Here is a 23268-nt window from a genome sequence, read left to right on the forward strand (position 1 = left end):
ACCAAAATAAAAAGGAAGATTCCTAGACGTATAACGATTAGTTTACAACTCTACATCAATTGATCCGTTTTTCAGCTTGCCTAACATGACTTATAAGAGTTATTAAAACGCCTAAAAGTAGGCTATCTGCAGTACAATATTTGATTATTTAATGCCAAAATCCAAACAGTGTTTTCTGAAACATGTACAAAGTAATTCACTTACATGTTACATTTTCAGCTAATTTAACATTTTCATACTGCTAAACTTATACAATTTAAGCTATAACTTATTCCCTATTTGTGGTAGGAAATGTATGCAATTTTCTTACAATAGTGTTTACTTGGGATATAAGGATATGGAGATCTTAAAGAGAGGAACGGTGTTAGAAACTGCCGCACTAACTAAAATAGAAAACAAAGTAAATTCTTTAGGCTGGCACTTAAGGTGCGCCGGAAAATTAGATTTTCCTTTATTTTCTTAGTATCTTAGTTCGTGTGTATTATTGACCGTTTGTTTGTTTTTGTTTGTTTCCAACAAACGATATATAATGAAATCCAGAAAAAAAATGCCAAGAAACTAAATTAGTGTTTATCAAGCACAATTGTAAAAAGAAATTTGACAGATTTTTTATCATATTTGCCTGAAGGTATGCAATAGCATGCACAAAACAAGCCTATCTAGAGGAGTATTGTGCATGAAATTGCATACCTTTAGGCAAATATGATAAATAAGTCGTCTAATCTTTTGTTACTATTGCGCTCAGAATCCAAGACAAATTTCTTTGTTTTTCGGCTTAAGATGATACTTTCATTAGAAAGGGTTGTTTAATAAAAGAGTTTAAATGTATTGAAAAAGTAATTTTTGGTACAGCATGTCGTATTCAAATAATATGCAAAAACCAATTGTGAATTTGATACCTATTCCCGGCTAACACTTTCACAAAGTTTCACGGCATCAAACGTGACATAAAGCTTGGTGTTTCGTGCCCCTCGGTTGTATGTCATCCCGGTCGCTAGGAGTTTTAGCTTTCCCACATCGGTTACACACTTACCACGCCATATCGGTGAGCACATTCTTCCCGCTGAAGCTGTATATCCGGGGCGCTTGCGAGAAGAACCCGCCCTGCCCGTTGAAGATGCCGTTCCACGAGTTGAACAGCACGTCACCGCGGGTGTTCACGACCGGCAGCTCACGATCCGCTATCCGTACGATCGAGTCCAGGTTTTGAATTCTGCAAAAAAAGGGAGAGAGAGAGAGAAAACACGTTACTAATGAAGCAATGCAAAGGCCGTTGAGCTGAGTGTCTTGCTTGGCTGCCCTTTGCTTAAGGTGGAATGAATCGTTCTATTCAATCAACTGTTTTGGAGTGTTCGTCATCGGGCCAGCGCAAAGATAGCAATAGCTGCTACATGGCACCTGCAGCACGCACCCACCATTACGATATGGGAAGAAAGAGCGAACGAGGGGGAAAACGCTCCATTCCGTTTGCTGATAATAAAGCAGGCAACTCGCAACTTTGTGCGTGTGCGTGTCTGCCCGGGCTACGAAGGCAGTTGGCAGGTAGTAAAATTTTGCAAAGTAGCAACATAAAGCTTCACCATAACATGTGCTAGAAAAACACATCACCTCCCCACCCACCCACACACACCCAAGGGAGATGGGAAAGTTGAGTTTTGAAGAAAGTTTTTCCATAAGCAACAGCACATTTCTTACAAATTTCCTTCTGCCGTGCGGGGTTGCCTACCTTTCAGGGGGAGGGAGGAGGCGTACACAGCACAGCCATTTTTATGCGCTCACTTTTAATTAGCTCTATTGTGCATGACCTCGAAAGTTTCCGATTTCCCCCGAGCCTGTCGTCAAAAGATATAAGGTCGCTCGTCGTCGCTCGTAAAAGATTGTTGCTTGCAGGAAAACCGAGGAACCGGGGTTTAGTGTGTAAATTGGCCCATTTTTAGGATTATGCTAAGGATTAACGTTAGCGAACCGGTATTAAGATTTGGCTAGGTTCGCATGACCGAAACGGGGCGAGAGGGAGAGAGAGTGTGTGTGTGTGGTTTGAGCGCTACCGTATCGCATGGTGCGCCAATTAACAGTGCTCCTTGTCTCGAGCACTTCCGGCCAGTTCCGAGCGGACTGGCGAAACGGGTTTTGTGAACCATAAATACCATTCTGAAGGCGGGAGATGAGGCGGGGTTTCGTGTTAAAAAGCACAACCACCGCTTTCCGTGCAGTGGCATGCACGGCAGGTGGAGGTATGTGAAAATTGAGTAATAAAACCGTACCCGCTTTTTCCGGGAAGGTTGATCCTCTTGTGCCTCCTCTTCCTCCGTTCCTTCCCCCGAGAACGCTTATGACTAGTTTGTATAAACTATTCTCTTTCCCCATACGCTGCCTCCTTCTTTCGGCCTATTGGTGCTGGCCGCGGTGTAGAACATCCACCATGAATAATGAAATGTTTCAAATGCATCGTTGAAATATTAAAATCCGGGGGCCACAACCACGTGCTTCGTTGCTTACCACCCACACGTGTTTCTATTGCCTCCCGTTTGGCAGCCACCAGCGCTCCTGCCAGTATTTAGCACCGGCTCGGAAGACCGCGTAAGCCCGCGTTGCATAATGCATCCGGTGTACGGTGGTTGTGCCAAACGCAAAGGGACAAGAAGCTCAAGCCGCACACGGTGGATGGAAATTCGAAATAGTTGTATTTCGTTTTCCGTGCTCTGTTTTTTTTTGCGTTGTTGCTATTGCTCCACCACACTACCGGTGAAAGCGTACCTGGTGTACCCTGGGCTGGAACGTCGTATGGCTGGAATAGCACACGTGGTTGGACCGACTTCCAACGAACACCTTCTCTCTCCGGTAGAGTATGAATGGAATGGTCGTTTTTTTGTGTTGTTGTTTTGTTTGTGTGTCCGTTATTGCTATTTTCTTCCCATTTGCAAGCGTTCGCTCACTCGACCCCAATGTTCCATTCCGGGCTAACACGGCGCTTGGCCGCGGGTCAACCGTGGGTTTGATATGCAAGCTCCCCGTCCACACCACCCCGGAGCAAAAGCGAATGTCGAAGATTGGCGCTGAAGCCGACGCGTTGCAACAACGGTTTCGGACACTCGGGCCCGAGAAATGCAAAATGCAAAAGTGCATTCCGATGGTGTGGGGCGCCATTCCACCACCCTTCCCCTGGTCCGGTTGGCAGAAGTTTAATTTTCTCTCTGGTCGGCCGGTGTAGCTGCCGTGCTGTTTTGACATACGGAACCGTACCGAGCTACCGAGCCAGAGGCCGGTCAAATCGTTGTGGAATGATAAGCGCTTAGAGTAATGGATTGGAATGCTTGGTAAATGCGCTTTATTAGATGCATAGGTGGAAATTGCTGTATACACGCAGAAAAACAACATTAGAATCCAGTCCATGCAATAATATTTTAGATAGATAAGACTCAAGCATTGCTTCTGATATGAGTAGGATATTGTGGTGTTGTGTAGTAGATTTCATACCAATAAATCCTCCCACAAATTCGAATGTTTTGGATTAATTCTCTTTTCGATCGTCTTTGTGGACGACTTAAAAGACTTTACGGGCTGTCCGGTTTCATGCGTTTAACATTAGCTGCCCATCGGAGTCTGGCAAGCATAAAACGCTGCATGTCAGTGTGGTCATCGTACAGCTCGTTGTTGTAGTGGCTCCTTCCATACAAACTTGGTCAAAACCCCTTCTGGGTCTCGTGGTACGGTCGTCAACATTCCCCATCGTGGGTTCATGCCCCGAATGGACCTTGCCCCCATAAGTAGGACTGACTATTCTGCTATGGATAATTTAAAAAAAATCACTGAAAGCCAAGCCCACCAGTGGTACAGGCAGTCCTTGACCAACGACGGTTGTGGTGCCAAAGAAGACGAAGTACTATAAGGATACGCAGCCAGAGCATTAACTACGTCCGCCGAAATCTGTCGAACTTCACTGTTCACACTTCAAAATAGGTGCACACCCAAGAATCCGTGCCGTAAAACATCGCGGATTTCGTCCTATACAAATACGAGCGAACAATTACAAAGTGTGCGCCTTCAACCCAATGTTGACCCCCAAAGCAACTGTTAAATGAGTGCAAATGAGTGGAGATTGAGTGTTGCCGTGAACGGATTTGATCTAGCCGACAAAATAGTCCCAACTTCGGGGCGATATCTTGGTCAAGTCGTCAACTCGCATGGCTTAAACACATACCCGTCGTTGGTTCAAACCTCATATGGACCGACCGTCCCCCCCTTAGCATTTGTACTCAATTGCAGGTTGCAGGTGCAACTCATAAAAGAAGGTCCGAAGGTCTCTTTCCTCCAGATGGTTCTAAACGCTTTTCAATCAGCGTCCAACGGTTCTAAAAGCTCGCGCTTGCCGGGGAAGCACAGGCATTGTCGCGAGAGAAAACCACGGCAGCACAAAAACCAAGCCGCGCCAGTCTATCGGTCGGTTGGGCAGATAATTTGCATTTTCATCTGTCTGGCCCTTGTCTCTGGTTAAGGTAGCTGCAGTCACCGGTAGCATTGATGCACTCGGAAACACATACACACACACACACACACACACACACGGACAAACGTCTCCTTCATGTCCCCTTCACGTTCCCACACGTTTGGGTTTAATTTTGTGGTCGCTTTTTCCGCACCGGTCGCCCGTTACGTCAATCGATATCGCTGCGGTGTCTTCAAGGGACTTTGCGTCGCACGTGTTTCTTGCGGTGTGTTCTTCGCTCGTTCGAGTTCATGCGGCGGCAGAGAGGTAGTGTGTGTGTGTGTGTGTGTGTGTACGAGTTTGAATTTGTGTTTTGTCGCAACACATGCGACACGGTTGTGTTCGGTGTGACCCCGCAGGCAGCACCGATTGAAAGCAAAACCTGTTACCTCTTCTCCCCCGGACTGGTGGCGGTAGTAAGTGGTTCGATGTTCGATGCCCGAAATTGCATCCTAATTGGATTGACGTTGAGTGGGGCCAGGGTTTTCCGGCTTTCCCGTTTTCCCCGCACAACACGTATAATACACACACAGACGCACATACGTCGGTGCACGTTTAGAAAGCCCGGGCAAAGGCGCAAAAGGGGGAAGGCCTCCGGTGGTTAGTGTTAATTTTATTATGGTCAGTTTTTGCAGCTAAAATACGACCTTGCCGATAGTTGCGGTAGCGCATCAATGGCTCCCCAGTCGGTCGGCCCATGTGTACAGACACATCTCCCCTGCAGGCGCCGGCACGGCAGATACTTATTTACTCTTCACACCCTCGTTAGGAAATGAAGTGCTGCATCCCTGCGGAGACCAGACCCCTGCTGTGAGTTTAGGTTTTTGGGGCGTTTAAACTCGAGCGAGCAGCAAGCAGTTTCTGTCTGCTGTCCATGCCCGTTCTTCCATCCGGTTGGGAAGCGTTTTGGGTACGAGCGATGGAGAGAGAAGTTTCGAAAAATGGTGCAATTGAGCAGGATCAATTTTAATTATTTTCCAATGGGAGCCATTGGTGCGTTGTTTACGAAATAGGAGCCGAACGAGAGAGTGATCGTGGTTGGTGTAATCGTTCGGATGGTAAAGGAACTTCAGCAAACGAGGATGCACAAATAGATTGAGAAAATCTCGACAGTATCAAGTTGAAGGGAGAAAACTGCATTGGTTTTATGTTCTGTTTAACGGAATGGAGAAATGTTTTCAACGTACTTGTTTTGTAACATCACTGCTGTTGATTTGTACGGTCCAATTAAAATAAAAAATAGAGATTTCAAGGATCGGGGAAGAAATTATGAATTCTGAAACAGTTTTCCGTAAAACCAGACTATCATCTTAGTTTTGTAATTGTGTTAAATTGGTTTGTATTGGGTGGGTTCCTGGCACTTTCATGACATTGGTGGACAGCTGTGACTCTGTTTCGGTCAGCAAATAATCAGAATCCCCCAAGACATAGTGCAAACGGCCCTTTGCTAGTTAATGCCGCCAATGTCTCATTGCAGCGCTTAATCACGGCGTTAACCTACGCCGAAAGTAAGCATGTGTTATATTAAAGTAGAACAAAACAATGTTTTTATGTTGTTTACTATTTGGTGATCAGACACAACCGATCTCAACAATTTCTTACGAGATTCATGTAACTGATCCATGAGCTTTGGCCGACTGATTCAACCTTCCAGTGAATAATTACCTCCAAAATACTTAGGGTAATTTTATTTTAACTATTATGCCAAGACTTCAGAGTAGAGGTAGAGCTTTAGAATGTCTGTTTTTGTACTAGGAACCGCTACTGTGTGTTATCTCATTTGATCAGAGTCTTGAATAGTTAATACATCTGAAGCTATCTCCGCGAATTAATCACTAAGAGGTATGATCTTTGCATAAAAATTCAATAAAATTAATAGATTATTCCTAACATAAACGCTCGTGCCAATTGTAGTTTACTTATTTGTTCATAGTTGAGATTTAGTTTTATTTTTGTAAAATTAGGAATATGGCTTCCCTAGAATAGTCTTGAATCACTTTAAAACCTGGCTAAATTACCCAAATCTATGGCAAGCTTATTGTGGATCTTGAATCGAGCCTTTGAATCTTTGAAAAGCCAAACTAAACTCATAGAAAAAGAGCAGCACTATTCATGAAATGGCAAAGAAAGTGTATTACACGAAGCAGCAATTTGTAATGTAATGCAATGTAAAGAACAGTTCAACCAAAAAGTAAAGCAATTTGTGAGATGTTTATGAGCAAAAAGAAGCACCAGCACCAATGCACGCGGCACATTATGGCACGAAATTCATCAGCACCCAAGCCCACCACCTTTTGTGGGTATGCACAACTACGCGACACAAAGGAATTGATTCAACAAGCAGCAAGCCGTAGCCGTCGTTCCATCAATCCGCATTCGCACGTAGATACGCGCACACCAACATAAACAGAGAGAATTGTAGCGCGATGTAGCTTCCACGTCCACCAGGTGCCAACATTTCCACGGTATAATATTTTCACCAGAAACTTCCAATTCCACGGTCCGCAACCCGCACTCCGCAACTGGAATGTGTCCCCCACAAGTATCGTACCATCTTGCCGCGACTTGTGTGTGTGCTGGTCTAACTTGAGCTCGGTGAAACTACGACCAGTTTCGGCAAATTACTTACTCTGCTCGCTCTATGTCGTACGAATTGTGTTGTGTTTCGGCGTTTGCTGCGTGGTTTGATTCATTCCGGCCACTGCGAGCGACAATACGCACACGCAACAAGACCGGGTCACGCTTGTGAGTCAGTGCCGAATTTAATGAAGCCATCTTGGGCTCATTTTCCATTTCCGTTTTCACACACACACAGCGTTAAGGTAATTGCTGCGTACAGTAGGATGGCGTTTTTTAAGGTCCGTGCGGCAAAACAATCCATCAACGCTCACAACAACGAGGGTAGTTTCCCTCAGTCCCAGCGTCCGCTTTTTCGAGTGTGGGAAATTTGTCTATAAATTCAAACTGTTTTTGAAACCTTCTTTGTTCTTGGCCTCATGCCTCTCCGATCTCCGGTGGCTAAATAACCGACCGACAACTGAGACCAGCAGCTCGTGCGCTTTTTCCGGAGCGCCCGGCGCGAGAAGAGCTTTTCGCATCACATTCGGGTGGATAATCTCGTTCTTCGCTGTCCGGGACTCGCACTGGGACCGGGTGCGGAATCGTGCCATACACTCTCCCCCGCTGCGGGACCCGCTGTTGTTGCAAACCAGCTTATCCGTTGGTAAACGTATGCTGAACGTAGCAAAAATAGCTTCTCGTTGTTGCATGCACGTCGGGAGGGTTGCAGCAGCAAGTTGGTGGTATTTAAATCTGTTTTCCGTTCACCAACCCTCCTCTCCCCTTTTATTGGTTGCTGCTGTTGTTGTTGTTGTGCTGCTGGGAAGTTCCTCGGGAGTGTGGAATGGTACGCGACTCATTCTTGCTTCAAACTGGTGCTTCATGCAAAATATTTGCTAATTTGAGCGTAAGCGTTTGGGGCACGGGCAACGAAACGGAATGGCACGGAGCGAGCAAGCGACGGTGTATTCCGTCCTTATCTCACGTTTTCAATTTTCGAAAAATACCTCAAAAAGCGTGGTGGAAGGAGAAAATTACATTCGACACTATTTGGCGGTGAGAAACGGGAGTTCCCCCCCCACCTCCTGCGCCATGGTGGTTTGCCTCTGGGAACGAACGAGCAAAAGTGATTAACATTGTGTTGTTGTGAAAGTTTTTCCCTTTTGCTGCGCTGTAGTGCGACGATGACGACGATGACGGGGACGAGCACCAAAGTCCACCCACATCAAATTGTACATATTGCGGTGCAATGGGGGAGAGTGGCGCGGCAAAAGCGTCTATGAATAGATGAAAATGAATGACATTCGAGTTGGCGAGGATCTGGAGGAATTCGGTACCGAATGGTATCTAATTTAAATGGTACAGATTTTTGTAATTTTTTAAACTAAATACAATAGCGATGGAAAGCAGCGGGTAGACATTCAGTCGAGCGCAACAACCCACTCTTGGGGTGCCGTGTGCTGGAACCACAACTAGAGCTATCTCTTTCTCCTTTCCGGGAAAGGAACAAACTGCCCCGTAAAGCATCCCGGTTGGTCGGTTGGTTGATTAATTAGGTGCCGGGTTTTGTTTCGGTCGACAGGGAATCTAAGGGAGATCCCATTGCCGTTTTCCCCGTTTTTTCCTTGTTTTGTAGACCATCCCAAAGCAGATTTTCCATCATTTGGGACGAGATTCACAGTGAAAGCATGGCAACAAAAAAAGGGGGGAAAAAAACTTCCCCCCCCCGCAATTTCAAGGAAGGGAATGCTTGATCGACAGCACAGTGGCGGTGGTTCGTGGTACACGGCTCGGCAACCACCGCCGTTACGTTGAAGTTTAATTAGAAGAGTGAGTTTTCCCCCAGCATTTGAGCCATCATTTTTTATTGTTGTTGCTGTTGGTTGTCTTTTATCCTATCACCGAGTTGGAAGGGAGTTTGAAAAAAGTGCCGTAAATTGGTGAAGGATTAAAGCACATTTGCGCTCGCATTAATGTGGGAACAGGGTTGGCTTATTATCCCGTTGGCGTTTGCGAGGGTGCGGTGCGCTTCGGGTAAGCGGTTATTGATACTGCTGCTGTGTGCGATGTGTGAGCAGCACTGTGTTAATCTAGTTAATTTTCACAATTTAACTGTGGTTTGATGCTCTCAGTGTGTGTGTGTGTGTGTAAGCTGTCGTGAACGTAGAATGCGGTAGAGATAGGGACAATAATTGCCAAATTAAATTAAATGGTTCACAATTGGAGTTGAATGAATTTCGTAAATAATATTAATTGAATGGGAGTGTTTGGGGTACGGGGGTTTAAAGGATTATTTTTGTAATATTCTCGTGCGTTTTCGTGTACATTGTTTAATAAAATTTTGATTGAAAAAAAATCAGACAAATAACCATGATTATAGTTGAAATAAACCCATGCCTAGTCTGCTGGCGTGCTAAAATTGCTTTCCTAGCCCTGTCCCCTTTGTAAACCAGTCGAAAACATTCCTTCACTACCCACTGTTGTGCGTAAATTAATGGCATTTCAGTTCGCCGATAGCACATTTAGTTCATTTAATTCGTGCAAGCTGCAAACATTCTGGCACGCTGGCATTCGATTGATTAACGGAATGCCAATGTAGGCGTTATTTACGAGCAAGTAACAGAGACTATTGAACTTTCCCTCACACACATAGAGTCAACTCCCACGCAATGCTCGGCGGGGGGTGGGTTTTGGCGATGGTCCGCTTGACATTTTTCACCCTGGGGAAGGAATGTAATTGTACTGCGGGCCTCCAAAAACGAACGAATGTTTCACGCCGTACTTGAGAGACGATTCTAAAACACTGGCTTCTCGTGTTTTATGCCCTGCATGTTGGAGGAGGGCAATTTTTACGGGGGTGATGGTGCTAAATTTGCAACGTACCGACATAACAGCACAAGGCGTTTGTGTTTGAATCAAAATTGAGAGGAAAAGAGAGAGAAAAAAACAAAAGACACAGAGCGAACTAAAGTCGAGTGGGAGGTACTTGATTTGCGGCATTAAGCTATGAAGTGCTGTTTAAATTTAGCACCGAGCGAGCTTTCAGGACGAGCAAGGGAAGGAAGCCGGAAACGGACGGCCAGCACCATAAGGCATAGAAGAAGCAAGCAGCGTTTGAAAATAAACGACCAAGCCCGAGGGTTAGCACCGTACGAAATGGCAAAGGCGGCGGCTGGCACTATGGCCGGCTGTACGGATTTTATTTGATTTACGTGATTTAGCGTCCGGCCGGGAGATTCCGACCGGGGGCCGACCAAGTGGTAGCTTCACCGGGATTTCGATGCTCGATGTGATTGCATTAGAAGTTTCGGGGCGGATTTTGGAGCAGATCCAACCGAATCGCTCGGGGTTCGGTTCGATTCGCACGCCACAACACACACACAAAAGGGCGATTTGGTGGTGGTGCGAAAAGTGCGAAGAAACATTTCTTAAGCGTGTTTTTTCGTTGGGAAGCCAGGAAAGAAAGGCAAACATGAGCACACTTACCTCGACGAAAGGAACGCTCTAAACGTTCCCAGGAGACCGGCACGGCGCGCTTGTCGATAGCACGCGAAGTCCGCCCCACGGATGCCCTGCATGTCGCCCGAGTACGGTTCGTTAAGTGCTGCCATCCGTAACTGTAGTGGGAGAAAGCGAAAAATAAAAGAATGTATTAGCAAAAAATCCGTTCATAAGTACACAAAGTTGCCGCGGAAGGAACCGGTCCCGAAAATTAAGTCACAGAACGCACAGATTGCAACGCAGCGAATAGTTGTAGACAAATAAAGCGTAAAAAGCATCATTTCGTGAGTCCTGCAAGGGGGAATGGAATTTGCCTAAGGCCATAGGCTCGCTAGCTTAAGCTATTTCGCAAGAAACGGAAGAAGGTAGGAAGTGAAAACAAGTCGCACAGGCATCTTTGAATGGGCGGCACACGCTACAATTCAGGGTAGAAAGTGCCAGCGAGAAATGGAGGAATTGCAAATAAAAGCAAATGGAATTTCCTATCAAACGAATACGAAAGAAAAGCGAACAGGAGTGATTTTCTGACCCAAGCGTTTTGCCTCACCCTTGGCCCGAACCCTCGGAAGAGCTTTCGAAGAAATAATCAAATTATCATAAAAATAAAGATTTTAAAACGAACGCCCGGCGACAGGGCGTAGATGACGCAGCAGGGCAAAGCGGTCGAAAACAAATAGTGAGTCCCATTTGCCTATTCCAAGAAATTTGAAGCTCCCACAGTCCCTCTCAATGGGCGCACAGTTCCGGATGGGTAAGAGCAATCAGCATTTGGCCAATCCAATCGATTCTGACGCTTGCTGGTTCATCATAATGATGGCCATCACTTTGGTCATCACTTTAGCCATCACCCGAGACTAAAAGCCGGTGGAGATGTTTGTTATAGCTCGATCGATCCGGTTTGTCAGCAACTTTGGCTGATTTCGACGCTGAGCAGGAGGAAAACGTGTTTGGAGTTTGTGTTGCAGCAGGCGGGTCGATTCGGCGCACGAAGAATGGGATAATAATTTAATTGTAGCAAATCGTTAGCGTGCAGCAGTCGGGTGGCTAACTTTGAGTGGAATAAAAAAAAAGTCAAAAGCTACAAAAATACCCGTAGTACGAGTCGAGCGTAGGGGACTTTTCCCTGTTTGCATATTCTGCAGACCAAATTCAAGCAAGTTAGATGTTTGGTTGGCGTAAAGTATGTTTAGTAAGCCGAGGCAAATAAAAAGATAAAAAAGCTAATATCGTTGAGTGTGGTAGACTTTTTGAAATCCGTCTATCACCGTTTGAGTCATGTTCGCTTTTTTAAAATTATTTTTAACATTTTCCGTTTCACAAGACACCATGCGTCTCCATGTGTGGAAAATGTGGTTTTTTTTTATTAATTTGTTTGTCATGATTATTATATTTTTCCAATAATACAATCAACATTTCAAACGATGTGTAAGTGATGTTTTACGATCAAATGAAAACAATGGAACACTTTATTCCACCCACCGTACGCACATCAAGTGGTTTAATTAAAAGCGATTGAAAATTGCATCGTGTTTGCACGAGAAAAGGGAGGAAACGGTTCGGCGAAAAGTTTGCATTTTTATCGCTTGCCTGAATCGCTGGTGAATTGTTGATGTTCAATAATACATCAAGCACAACCAGTAGAGGGACGCCCCATCCCTTTCACTCGTTCTCAGGCAATATATGTACAGCAAGTACATTTGAATGAAATGAAATGCGTAAACGTAATTACAGTAATCGATGAACGCATTATTTCACGTACCAAGCCCAAGACACAAACACACACACACACGCACACACATTGTTGATCGCGCTTAAACGATGCATCGTGCGGTAATCATCATTTTTGGAGGGCAGCAGAGAAGAAGGTAATCATCAGTGTGCGGCCTGCGTTCGCGATTGTCTGTTTGCAGTCGTGGGTGAGAAAATAAATCATCACTTAATCGCCTATCATCAGCAACAGCATTCAGGCAACGTGCACACTCGCACAAGCCGTACCGTGTTGGGAGAAGAAGGTGCTCTAAGAGTACCAGACAAACAGTGGGAAAAAGTAAAAAGGAAAAAAAACCCACACTTACCAGCACATCGAGCACAGGCGGTACACCCGAAATACGGTACACGATTTCGGTTATAAAATTACGATTATTATCATAAATTACGATCGTAATAAATGTTGCCGCACGGCAGAAGGACCACTCGAAACGAACTGCTCTGCCCAACCACGCGGAGATGCCATTCTTTCCCGCTTCGATATCATTTCCACCGAAAGAAACCGAGCACGCTTCCGAATCCCGAATGCCCTGGAACAGCACACCGGCAGATGATCTTTGCTCTCCCGCCCCCCAGCACTGATTGTCTTTCTCCGCTGTGGCGGAAGAAGGTGTAGTAGGCTACGCTTTCACCACAAGAGAGAGCGCAGGAGAGATGTTCGCAATCAACAGAAATCGCAAGCAAGCGTGTTCGGAACAGGAAATGGCAGTGCAATGACGCACAAGCAATGAGGGAAAACGAAACGAAACGAAGCGAAATGGTTCTACTATCCCCCGAGGGGGGAGGGTCAGCATTAGCTTCCGGGCTGGGGGGAATTGTTCGCGTTGAGTTTTTGTTCAGCTCTGAGCGTGTTTTTATACATCCTCTCCATCCACCCCATCGGCTCGAGGGGGGGGGGGGAGTTTTTGAACACGAGCAACGGATTTATCGACTTAATGTGAAATTATAGAGCAAAACCACTCCACTTTTATAATAATCCCGGGCACATTGCCAGCAGTTGAGATTTATTTTAAGCTAATTTAAGTGCGCAGCATTCTTGCAGCCACCGCTGCCCGCCCGCTGCTCCACACCACGCTTCGGACCAAGGTTGAGATGCAGTTTTGCTGCGATGGAGTAGCCTGGTCGTTCGTGAAGCTAGTTGGGTCCGGCTCGCGTTGTATATTTCATTAAATATTTGTGCAAAAGTTCATCGAAGCGTGAGGAATGTTTTGCACAAGCGGGCAGCCAGCGCACCGTGCCCAGCCAGAGTGGCTAACTTATTGGTGGTGGTGCGGTGTTTGGCAAGCAACCGAATGGCGTCGTCGTGTACATCATACAAGCTTGGAAGGCGCGCGCAGTGCGGCCCAGAACCGGGCAAACTAATCAAACAGAAAGCGAACGGCAATAATCACGACTACCCGGGGATAGAGCGGGCATAATGCTATTATTCGGCTGGTAGCCATTGCGCGATTGCTCGGAATGAAGCTAAGCGACGCGCTCACCGGGACGACGAATGGAGACGCCTGGTCGTTCATCGTCGCTGGTACGCGGGCTGGGTGAGATAAAACACATAAAAACATTGCAGAGGGGAGGAGAAAGAGGGCAGGAAGCAAAACAAGGGATGCTTGAATAAATAAAGCAAGCTCGAAAAGGAAAGGAACGCAGATCTATTGCGCCGAGAAGATGTATTCATCCAGCAAAACGGAAAAAAAGCGTAGTAAAACCCGGGGCACCGGCAAATCGACAAGTAATCGGTGGCAAGTCAAAAAGGAAAACAATAAACCCCCCGCTATAGAAGGCAAATCCAGCGAAAAGCAAACGAAAGAAAAACAAAGCGAGCAATGGAGGAAAATAATATTGCCGTGAACAGCCACTCGGGCACTTGGTCGGGCTGCTGGTCCAAAGTGGAACAAACAATAGGAAGAGCATACAGCTGGCGGATAAAGGCACGCAAAACCTTCAACCCGGGAAAACAACGCACACACACACATACACAAGAGCGGACAGAATCATTTGGGAAAATATTTACCGACTCATACTCCGGCGTGGCGGTAAACTGTGCCACGAATGGCATCCGTTGACAGCGGGCACGATACAAAGGGAAAGAGGGACGATGCCAGGCCCAAGCAAAGATGATGGTGAACGGTGATGATGTTGTTTGGTCACCCGCGCCCACCCAGCACGTTGAAGGGTTTTAGTTGCCATCGTACAACACATTTAGTGCAGTTAGTTTGTTATTATGTTAGGGGTTAGATGACGTTGAAGTGATCGTTGTTTTATTTGCGTGTCGTTGCGTTTATTAGCGAGTCGTTCGTTAGTGGCGTTCGTCGTTCCGGGGTATGAAGCAGATGGCGCCCAGTTGTGTTAGTAGTAGAAGCGCAGCACCGGTGCACCAGACCGCATGAAATGGACGAAAGGAAAGGAGAGAAAAGTAAAATGGATTAGTTTAAAAATGTATTAGATACCGTGTGCACGGAAACCGTTCTGCTGGATTCCGCGGAAACGGTTTTACGTTTTTCAGGTCAGCTGATGTTTGACTTTGATTGTGATTGTAAAAGTGTACGCTACTACTACGTTTACCTTGCCCGCTTACAGAAAGAAAAGCAAGGATTCCGTGGAATTGGATCATCTTCCGCCTTCGTTCGGGAGAGTGTGGTACCAGCCATAGAAAGGGGAAGCCATGCTACCGAGTTTACTTGTGTTTATGTGTTTAGAAATCGTACCGGCTGCAGAAATGTACGAGCCAGAAATATGAAAATATTATCCCAGCTTATCCGCATCGGTACAAACGGTAGAAGGGAGATAAGCAGTGGCGGCAGTTTGAACACAGTTACACAGTTTGAAGGATGTCTCCTGGTCACGAGCGCCGTGCGGAAAAGGGCAAAGGAAACAGCAGCCCGGCAACCGACCCCACTGTAGATATGTAACGGTAAGCTTTCAGCGAGCACACGAAAGGGCACTCCAAAAAAAGAAAGAATAGGGAATGTGATTTTTATTTACAAACTGCTCAGCACGGGAAAAGCTTAATGGTACCGTTGAGCGCCTTTGCACAACACAGTCGGTGTGTGTGTGTGTGTGTGTGTGTGTGTGTGTGTGTGTGTGTGTGTGTGTGTGTGTGTTTGTGAGAGAGCACACTAGGGCAGGTTTGTTTGTTCCATGTCTTCTTTTGCAGTCCGGTTTACTGTCAGGGGTGAGCAAACCGACCCAATGGATTATTTGGGTCAAGTGGATACTGCTCGGAAGTTTGAGCTTGATTTTGGTTTAAGCTTTTAAATTATGCTGTAATTGCATTACAGCTCACAGTTAACATTTCTCAATTTTGTTCAGTTTAAACATAATATCTTAATAAATTGTGTTAATAGCTTAAAGATCACTTGTTGATTAGGCTTGCCTAACATAAATCTGATTGAAATCTAACTTTAAATTGAAAATGTTAGAAACCGCTTCCAACAAATTTTAAAATTATTTTAATCTATCAAATCATAGTTACATTCTGTAAAACTTTGCACACTTCATCATGTTGTTCAACCCTGCACTCTTGCCTATTTTCACCGTGGCATAGATACCAGTCCACCATACTTTTGGTAGGAATGGGACAATTTCTAACCACCTCTATAATAGCATAAAACAAGACCTGACAATGAATAAATAAGGATAACAGCTAAAGAAACAAAAAAAAATCACCCCATTCTCCTACCATGCGATGTCAATTCGGGAAGCGTTCGGGTGGGAGCGAACCGAGCGGATAATGAAGAGCCATTTTAAATTATAAATATTGGATTATTATTCCAGCAAAAGTGGGGGGAGGGACATAAATTCCTGTGACAGCGGTTGTATACAATAAATTTTCACGCTTTTCCCTAGGACGAAATAAAATGTTTATGTGTGAGTGTGTGTTTGGGGAAGAGCACAACGCTTTTGCTTCCCGAATGCATTGTTTTTACCTCCGTATTTGTAACGTATTCTATTTTCTTTTGTAAAATTGTTTATCGGTTTTTTTAAACGTGAAACAAAAGTATTTTGCTGTGCACTTTCTTTTGCATTTGACGTGTACAAATGATCGCTTGGAATGGCTGAATTTGCTTGTGTAAAAAGAATCGGTCGGGCATAAACATTGCATAAATGTTATGAATAAAAATGGACAATGAGCAGCTTTACAATGCGCACAGAACGTTTTTAGGTGAATGGGAGCATTGTGGTGGAAGGGAGAATTGAAAACCACGGTATCAAGCTTGAATGATTGAGGACATAGATTTGGCTTTTGGGCGCAACTGTAGCTCGTAACAAAACTATGTTTTGTTTCATTTTAGCGCAATAACTACATACACAATGGACGCAAATATCATTGCGCAGTGTGCGAGAAAGTGTTTGGTATGATTGGTTGCTTTGATTCTTGTACCACGTAATAAAAAAAAAAACTGAAGAAAAAGATGTAAAACACAGGGGATTTGTTTAGAAAATTAAAAACACATTGAAAAATACAACAAAAATGGAACACTTGCCAACAATTCCACAAATCATTGGCCAGCTTTAATATGTTGATCCAATTATGCTCGACGAAGACAATGGCCGGCAACAACATTTCGAAACCAAAGCCTTAACAAAACAACGCTAATCTTCTTCAGTTTTAGACTGGGTCAAGTACGGCTTCTGGCCTATAATTAACCTCACGCCCGTTGCATTCGCAACATCCAAATCAAATCTTTTGTTTTCACATCCACTCACGTCATAGCTAAATGCATCGAGCATGTTTTGGTCAAGTCAATATAGCAATAGAAGCTTCTAAAAATATCTGAAACATATTTTTACGTTTCATCTAGTGCGAACATTGAAGTAATCCTGATGTATTAATCAACTTGCTATGTTTGAGTGGTGTGTGTTATGTAGAGGGGAAATAGTTAACATAAAATTTGTTAAATACATTAAATTTAATGATTTCGTCATAAGCCTGTATTTTGTCCATGGAAGTAGTTGTTTTGAATTATTCCTACAATATTTAGTTGAAAAATCCATTGTAATTAGTACGCAATTAGTACGTTTAATGAACCGTAGTCGTAGCAATTTGCGTAAAAGTTTGTTGAAAAACATACGAAATACGAAATACGAAATTCGAACTTACCACTGAGCCGTCGCCGGGCTGCGGGAGATTGTGGATCAGGTTCGACGCCTGCAGGTCGGCACGCTGCGGCGGAACGATGGTGGTGGTGGGCGGCGGTACCGTTGCAATCGGCACGAGCGTTCCAAGCTGCAAATGAACCAAAGGAAAACGTTGTTTATCAATAATACTGGCCCAAAAGGCAAACAACCATGCTCCGATCGTTACGACCGGGTCAATCAACTGGCGCTGAACTGTTGATGGTTAGCCGTAAGTAAGTGGAAGTGGACAGAGGTCAGACAAACAAACAAGCACGAAAAGTGAAAAGGATGGTGGGGACTGGGGCGAGGGGATTCGTGGAGGTTGAAAACTTTATGGCGTAAATAGCGAGCGTCTGGTCGGGAGAAGTGAAATCGCAACGCAACGGTGCAAATGGAATCAAAACAGTTTATTTATTTATTTATGTAAAATATTTATCGATACCCGTAAAGCCATCCCCTACCCTACCCGGGGTCAAAGGTCGCACGAGTAGGGCACATGATTAGGGGAATATTGAGTGCATTGATGCTCGCCTGGTTGGGTTGCTGGGCTAGTTGGGTGTGAAATCTTTGTGCCACCTCACGGAAGCCGGACAACTGTCGTGACTAATATGGTTTTCGTGTTACTTACAGGCGCATGTATTATTCAACCGTGCCCGATGGTCAACACAGTAGGCGTGTTTGTTGTTGCGGTCAAAGTTTGACATTTAATGTTTGTTTTGTACGTATCCGCACATCGCAGCATCAACGCATTGAGATGTACCATTGTTGAGCATTTATTAGGTAAGTAATGAAGTGTAAGTATGAAATCACAATCTCGTCGGTTCATGTTATGCATACTTTCTTGAAAGCGTTTCAAATGTTAAAAATAAAATAAAATGAAAGAAAATAAACATTAACTAATTTATTTATGAATATTCAATTAATTGCCCTTTTCATTCATTTTGATTAAAATTTTAAAGATAGCTGCTATTGATTAAACCTTGGTTGCATTCATCATGATTATGGCTAGATGAAAGAGAGAGAGCTTAAATGTACAAAAATAAGCAGCTCACCCTAACACGAAAAGCAAGAAATCGTGAATAACTGAGTACGGAAATACGGAAGCATTAATAAAATAAAGCACACAAATAAAATGTTGTGGGCAAGTCAAAACCATCGCTTCTGCACCATACCAAAGAGAGCTTTATCAAAATATTTTACTCTTTTTTACACGCATTTCTATGCATATATTGTGCGAAATGAGGAATCCTTTTATTTTTGCCCCGGGAAAGATGGAAAATGCATGGTCGCATGGTTGTACGATGCGAACAATTGCTTCTTTTGTTACATCGACCACGAGGTTGCACCCGGTTGCACGTGCAATCACCGTTCGTCTGCGAAACGAAACCCCGATCGTGCACAAATTGGAGGTTTATGATTTTCTTGTCAGCGTGCAATTCTCTGCACAAAAGCAAAAAAAAAAAAAAAAGAAAAGAAAAAAACACCGTAACAGGACTTATTTGCTGTTGCCCAAAGCACTCATACCGCTGCAGCAGCTGCTGCTATTGCTGATGGTTGCCGGTGCTAGCGCACATTTAAAAAAGAGGATCATATTTTAAATCCCACCCTTGTTTTTTTGTTGTGTTGCCCGAAGCTATAGACCACGGTTCAATGGAGAAGCATAATGCTGCCGTCCAACTGTCCAGAGGAGAAACCTGCACAGGAAAGGGAGTACACGGGGCGATATATGTCGTACAGCGCGCTGTGAATGCACGAATGCGCTGCGCTTCGTGATCTTTCATTCGCGAACATGGCTAATCTTCTGTCCGTAACGTGTACAGTGTGCTTGTTTAATGTGTTGGAACACGGACGGAAAGACTATTAATTAAAGCTTCTCTCGGGCCAGTGCCGGCGTGGATTAGCGAGCGAACAATCCGTAAGAGCGGACGGAGCATGGTGGCAGTGCATAGCAAATGAGGCTTTCATCTTTTCTGACAAAAAGAAGCTGCCTTGCCAGGAAACTCTTTTCAGACTGTGCAGTTTTGACCATACCGTTGCAACAGCCTGCAAATTGGGGGCTTTACGTTGTACGCGATGAAATAGAAGTGTCATTGAGGTATTAGTACATCTTGCTAAGGAATATTACATACAGCAGCCCCGTTGGCAGCACTGAAAGATCACTCAGCATACAGTGAACTGCTAAAACTGGCTAATATATCCTTTGAAAAATTAAAGCAATAGTTTAACGACGATGCACATCAGCGCATAGTGGTTCAATAAATTAGTGAAATATACACAAATCAATTTAATTAAATTTCCAAAAAACCGTAAACCTATCAAATGCACTTCTGCCCTGAAGATCCTCTCCTCGTTAGGACTCATATTTCATTTTTAACTTGTGGTCAATGTGTTACGATTTTTTTCGTTGTTGCTGCAACCACTTCGCTCAACTTGTGTGAGCGTGCCCTGTTTTTGAAGTGGAGAGTTGTTCCGGAATTGGGGTTTGTTTTGTTAGTTCGAGTATTTTCCTCTTTTGTATCGATGTCTGCCCAGTGACCGTTCGATGCTTTTGTAATTGATTTACGCACTATATTCATGTCAATCTCTGACGCCTACTGGGGCCACAGCACAGGAAGTGCTATCCCGGGTGCGCGCTGGCTGCGCGTCCGGTTGCATTATTATTATTATTATTATTATTATTATTTTTGTTCTGCTTTTTGTTAATGCTTTGTCAGATTTATTTTCATCCATTCACTCTCAACTGCCTCTCCCCCCCCTCCTGCAAGAGTTCCATGCTTGTAGGTGAAAGGGGTTCGAAAATTATTCACTTGACGGTGTTACGGGTTTTGCACATACACTTTGACTCGTATCCGTTATGGTGGCTTTGTGCTTGCAGCTGCCGCATTGGACTAGCGGTAAGGTGCTGGAAGGGAAGAGTTGGACGAGTTTGAAGGATGAGCTTTTATTTTATTTAAAAAAAAAAAACAAAAATAGCCACACCGGGAAAAACTGCTTCCCGTCCTGCTGTTAGCTGATGGAAATAAAAGCGAATTTAATTATGCTTCACATTCCAGTAGGTGTGCACTTCACAAATTATGCACACTGTATACACATTTGCACATCCTATCGACACGCTAATGAAATGAAGAGCAGCAAAACGGTCGGATAGCAGCAGCAGCTCGGAAGAGCTGTGGTGACCTTTTTTCCGAGAGTCATTAAACACCACTGATTGTTCTCTATTCCGCGTGCGCTTCCCGTTTGGTTATTTTAAAACAAATTTAAACTCGAATTAACTGTTTAGATCGATGTGTGCGGGTGTGTTTTTACTGTTTTTTTTTTCATTCAGCTAGCTACATTGTTTCTCCTGCGGTAATGCAGCCGTAGTGCCGATGGTAGTGGTTAATGTATTGAAAGCGGATACGCGAAACGGGGTTTATCAATTAAACACTCACAGCATGGTTCTGAGTGTCCGATTGACAGGTGCAGCTCATTATAGAGGCAGCGTGCATTGATGTGGTTGAATTTGAGGCTAGCCAGTGCCATCGGTGTGAACGTTAGGGGGGGAAAAGAGGAAAATACAGTTTTTTTACCACACCCAGAGTTAGCAAACAAAAAAAAAAGATCCCTTTTAGCGTTACATTGTGTATTGAGAGAGTTGTCAATTCTACACCGTGGGAGTTTATTGGGCACGTGTATTAATTGTATCGATCGATGGGTACTCATTACCATTAAATTAATCTTTATTTGTTTAGACAATAAGACAACTTTAAAACAGAACACAATGATGTTCCAGCAGCATTGTTCTGATGGGATATTTTCAATACTTTTTTGCAATTTTATAAATTGAACCAACTACAGGCAAAGTTATTCAGAAAATAATGCAAAAATCGTTGACAAAGCGTGGCAGCAGAATTAAATGAATTGAAATATAATAGACGAAGAAACATTAAAATCCCACTCAACCCTGTATCAAGTGCAATTCGATTTAATTTATAATTAAGTTTATTTATATTTTTTAATTTGCTTGACCTGTGATCTAAACCATGCTATATATGTGAAAAGGCTATTTATGTAAATGGTACCACGTGTAAAATCGTACAAAATAACCTTTTATATTTTACGGTTAAATCTCTATCCCAAATGCAATCCCCCTTTGCAGCGTAAAGATAGTGCCCGAAAAGCTTATTTCAGTTTTATTCCCTTTTCTGACGCTCACATCCTAAAGCATTAGCAGATTATGGCAACCGTAAACCGTTCTTCAAATGAATCATCCAACGACAATCCATCCCCATTCGTCGATTATGGAGCATACACGGTCCCCACATCCTCCTTCAATGGACAGTGGCCGTATAATCAGTGTAATTTGTACCACATAACACACACACGTGTCCTTACAACAGTGGTCCACGTGGAGAGGAAAGAAAGTGTTGCAACAGCACGATAGTATCTTCCTGTGACAAAATCGAGCAAAAGAAGACGCTTTTCAGCGTTGAGCAGAAGAGCAGAGTGTGTGTGTCTGTGCTCGATTCGGTCATTAGGATGAGGTTCGTAAGACATGGAATTACGATCAGCCCTTGGTTGGTTGGCTGGTTGGTGAGAGACCGACGCGAAAGGACAATTGATTTCGGGGTTTGTTAAGAAGACGCAACAGCCGATACAATGGGGAAGTAGTGCCGGTACCGGGACAAAGTACACATTATTTGGCGTTGAGTGATGGAAGCACAGTGCTGGAATTGTTGGAATTTTGCTACTGCCGGGGATAGCGCTCACACACATAGGATCGTAAGGGCAGCGTACAATCAAAAGGAACAGAAAAAGGAAATCGTATACTTACTGCAATGTACTGCCAGCCCTTGTTCACTCGTACCAGAAGTGCTTCCTCGTCAATTATGTAAGCGAGCGTACCGACGGGAGTCGTGGAAGACATCTGTGTGAAATAAATTGGAAGGCAAATGAGTATGAGAGGTTCCGTCGAGTGTGTGTGTGTGTGTGTGCTTGTGTGGATGTTAGTGTGTTCTTTTACTGCTCCAAAGAGTATAATGCTGGAAAGAGCAGAAAAAAGCCCAAACTCGAACTCTGTGCCGAAACTTTTTCCTTCAGGCCCCGGGACCGTAGTTGGCAATAACGACGTGGATAACCTAGAATTAAGTATGATGCAGGAGAGATTTTCTGTATCATCTTTTGCTGTCGCTTCATGCCGCTCTTTCCGCGGCTTGCACACTCTACCGTGTCGGGTTAGGACCAGAGCACTACTCCTACGTGCGGGATACCCTCAATGGAGCAGCAACACAGCGGTACAATGGTGGTCGCCAGATGCAGCGGGCCGAGCAAATGGCACCACCGACCTTCTGCTATGGCGGCGGCGACGGTGTGTCTTAGCGTTTATTATTCATGATAAGGTCTTATTTATTTCGGGGTCCTTTTTCGACGCTCGGTTGCAACTGCCTGGAACTGGGCCTGGGACTGGGGCCCACCAGCTGCTCATTTTCCCACGTAGTGAAACGAACCAATCCTAGCTGGTTAGGTCGTTGCGTGTAATGTCGGTGTGGCAAACAATGCGTTTAGGTCGTAGGTTTATCCTAACATGGTGGGGTTAGTTTTTTGGAAGGTTAACATGAGAAAATGTAAGGTACAGGGATGGAGGATGATAAAAAAAAACAAGTTCAAACATTTTTATGTCTCTTCGTACACGACAGAAGGAACAAAAATCGAAACGATGAACGAATGAAAAAAAAAAAAAAAACGGGCACAAGGTTTCGGTCGGTGCATGGCTATGCAGTGCGTGGTAAAGGGTAACAAATTTAGTCTAGACCACTGCCACTGGAACTGACCTTTCGTAATGTCCTCGTTCATGTCGGTAA

General features: G+C 44.3%; 1 protein-coding gene across 3 annotated transcripts in view; it reads right to left on the reverse strand.

The window, feature by feature from the left end:
* Positions 1 to 23268, reverse strand: part of LOC121591560 (collagen alpha-1(XVIII) chain) — a 192350-nt gene that overhangs the window by 7683 nt on the left and 161399 nt on the right. For all 3 annotated transcript variants that reach the window (XM_041912209.1, XM_041912210.1, XM_041912211.1), the window contains 5 exons: positions 22242 to 22334; positions 17412 to 17537; positions 14322 to 14348; positions 10532 to 10662; positions 1034 to 1213 (listed from right to left, as the gene is read on the reverse strand). In XM_041912209.1, the coding sequence (XP_041768143.1) occupies positions 1034 to 1213; positions 10532 to 10662; positions 14322 to 14348; positions 17412 to 17537; positions 22242 to 22334 (557 nt within the window). The remainder of the gene's footprint in view (positions 1 to 1033; positions 1214 to 10531; positions 10663 to 14321; positions 14349 to 17411; positions 17538 to 22241; positions 22335 to 23268) is intronic.

The sequence above is a fragment of the Anopheles merus genome, chromosome 2L, assembly GCF_017562075.2.
Source record: "Anopheles merus strain MAF chromosome 2L, AmerM5.1, whole genome shotgun sequence".
Taxonomy (NCBI): domain Eukaryota; kingdom Metazoa; phylum Arthropoda; class Insecta; order Diptera; family Culicidae; genus Anopheles; species Anopheles merus.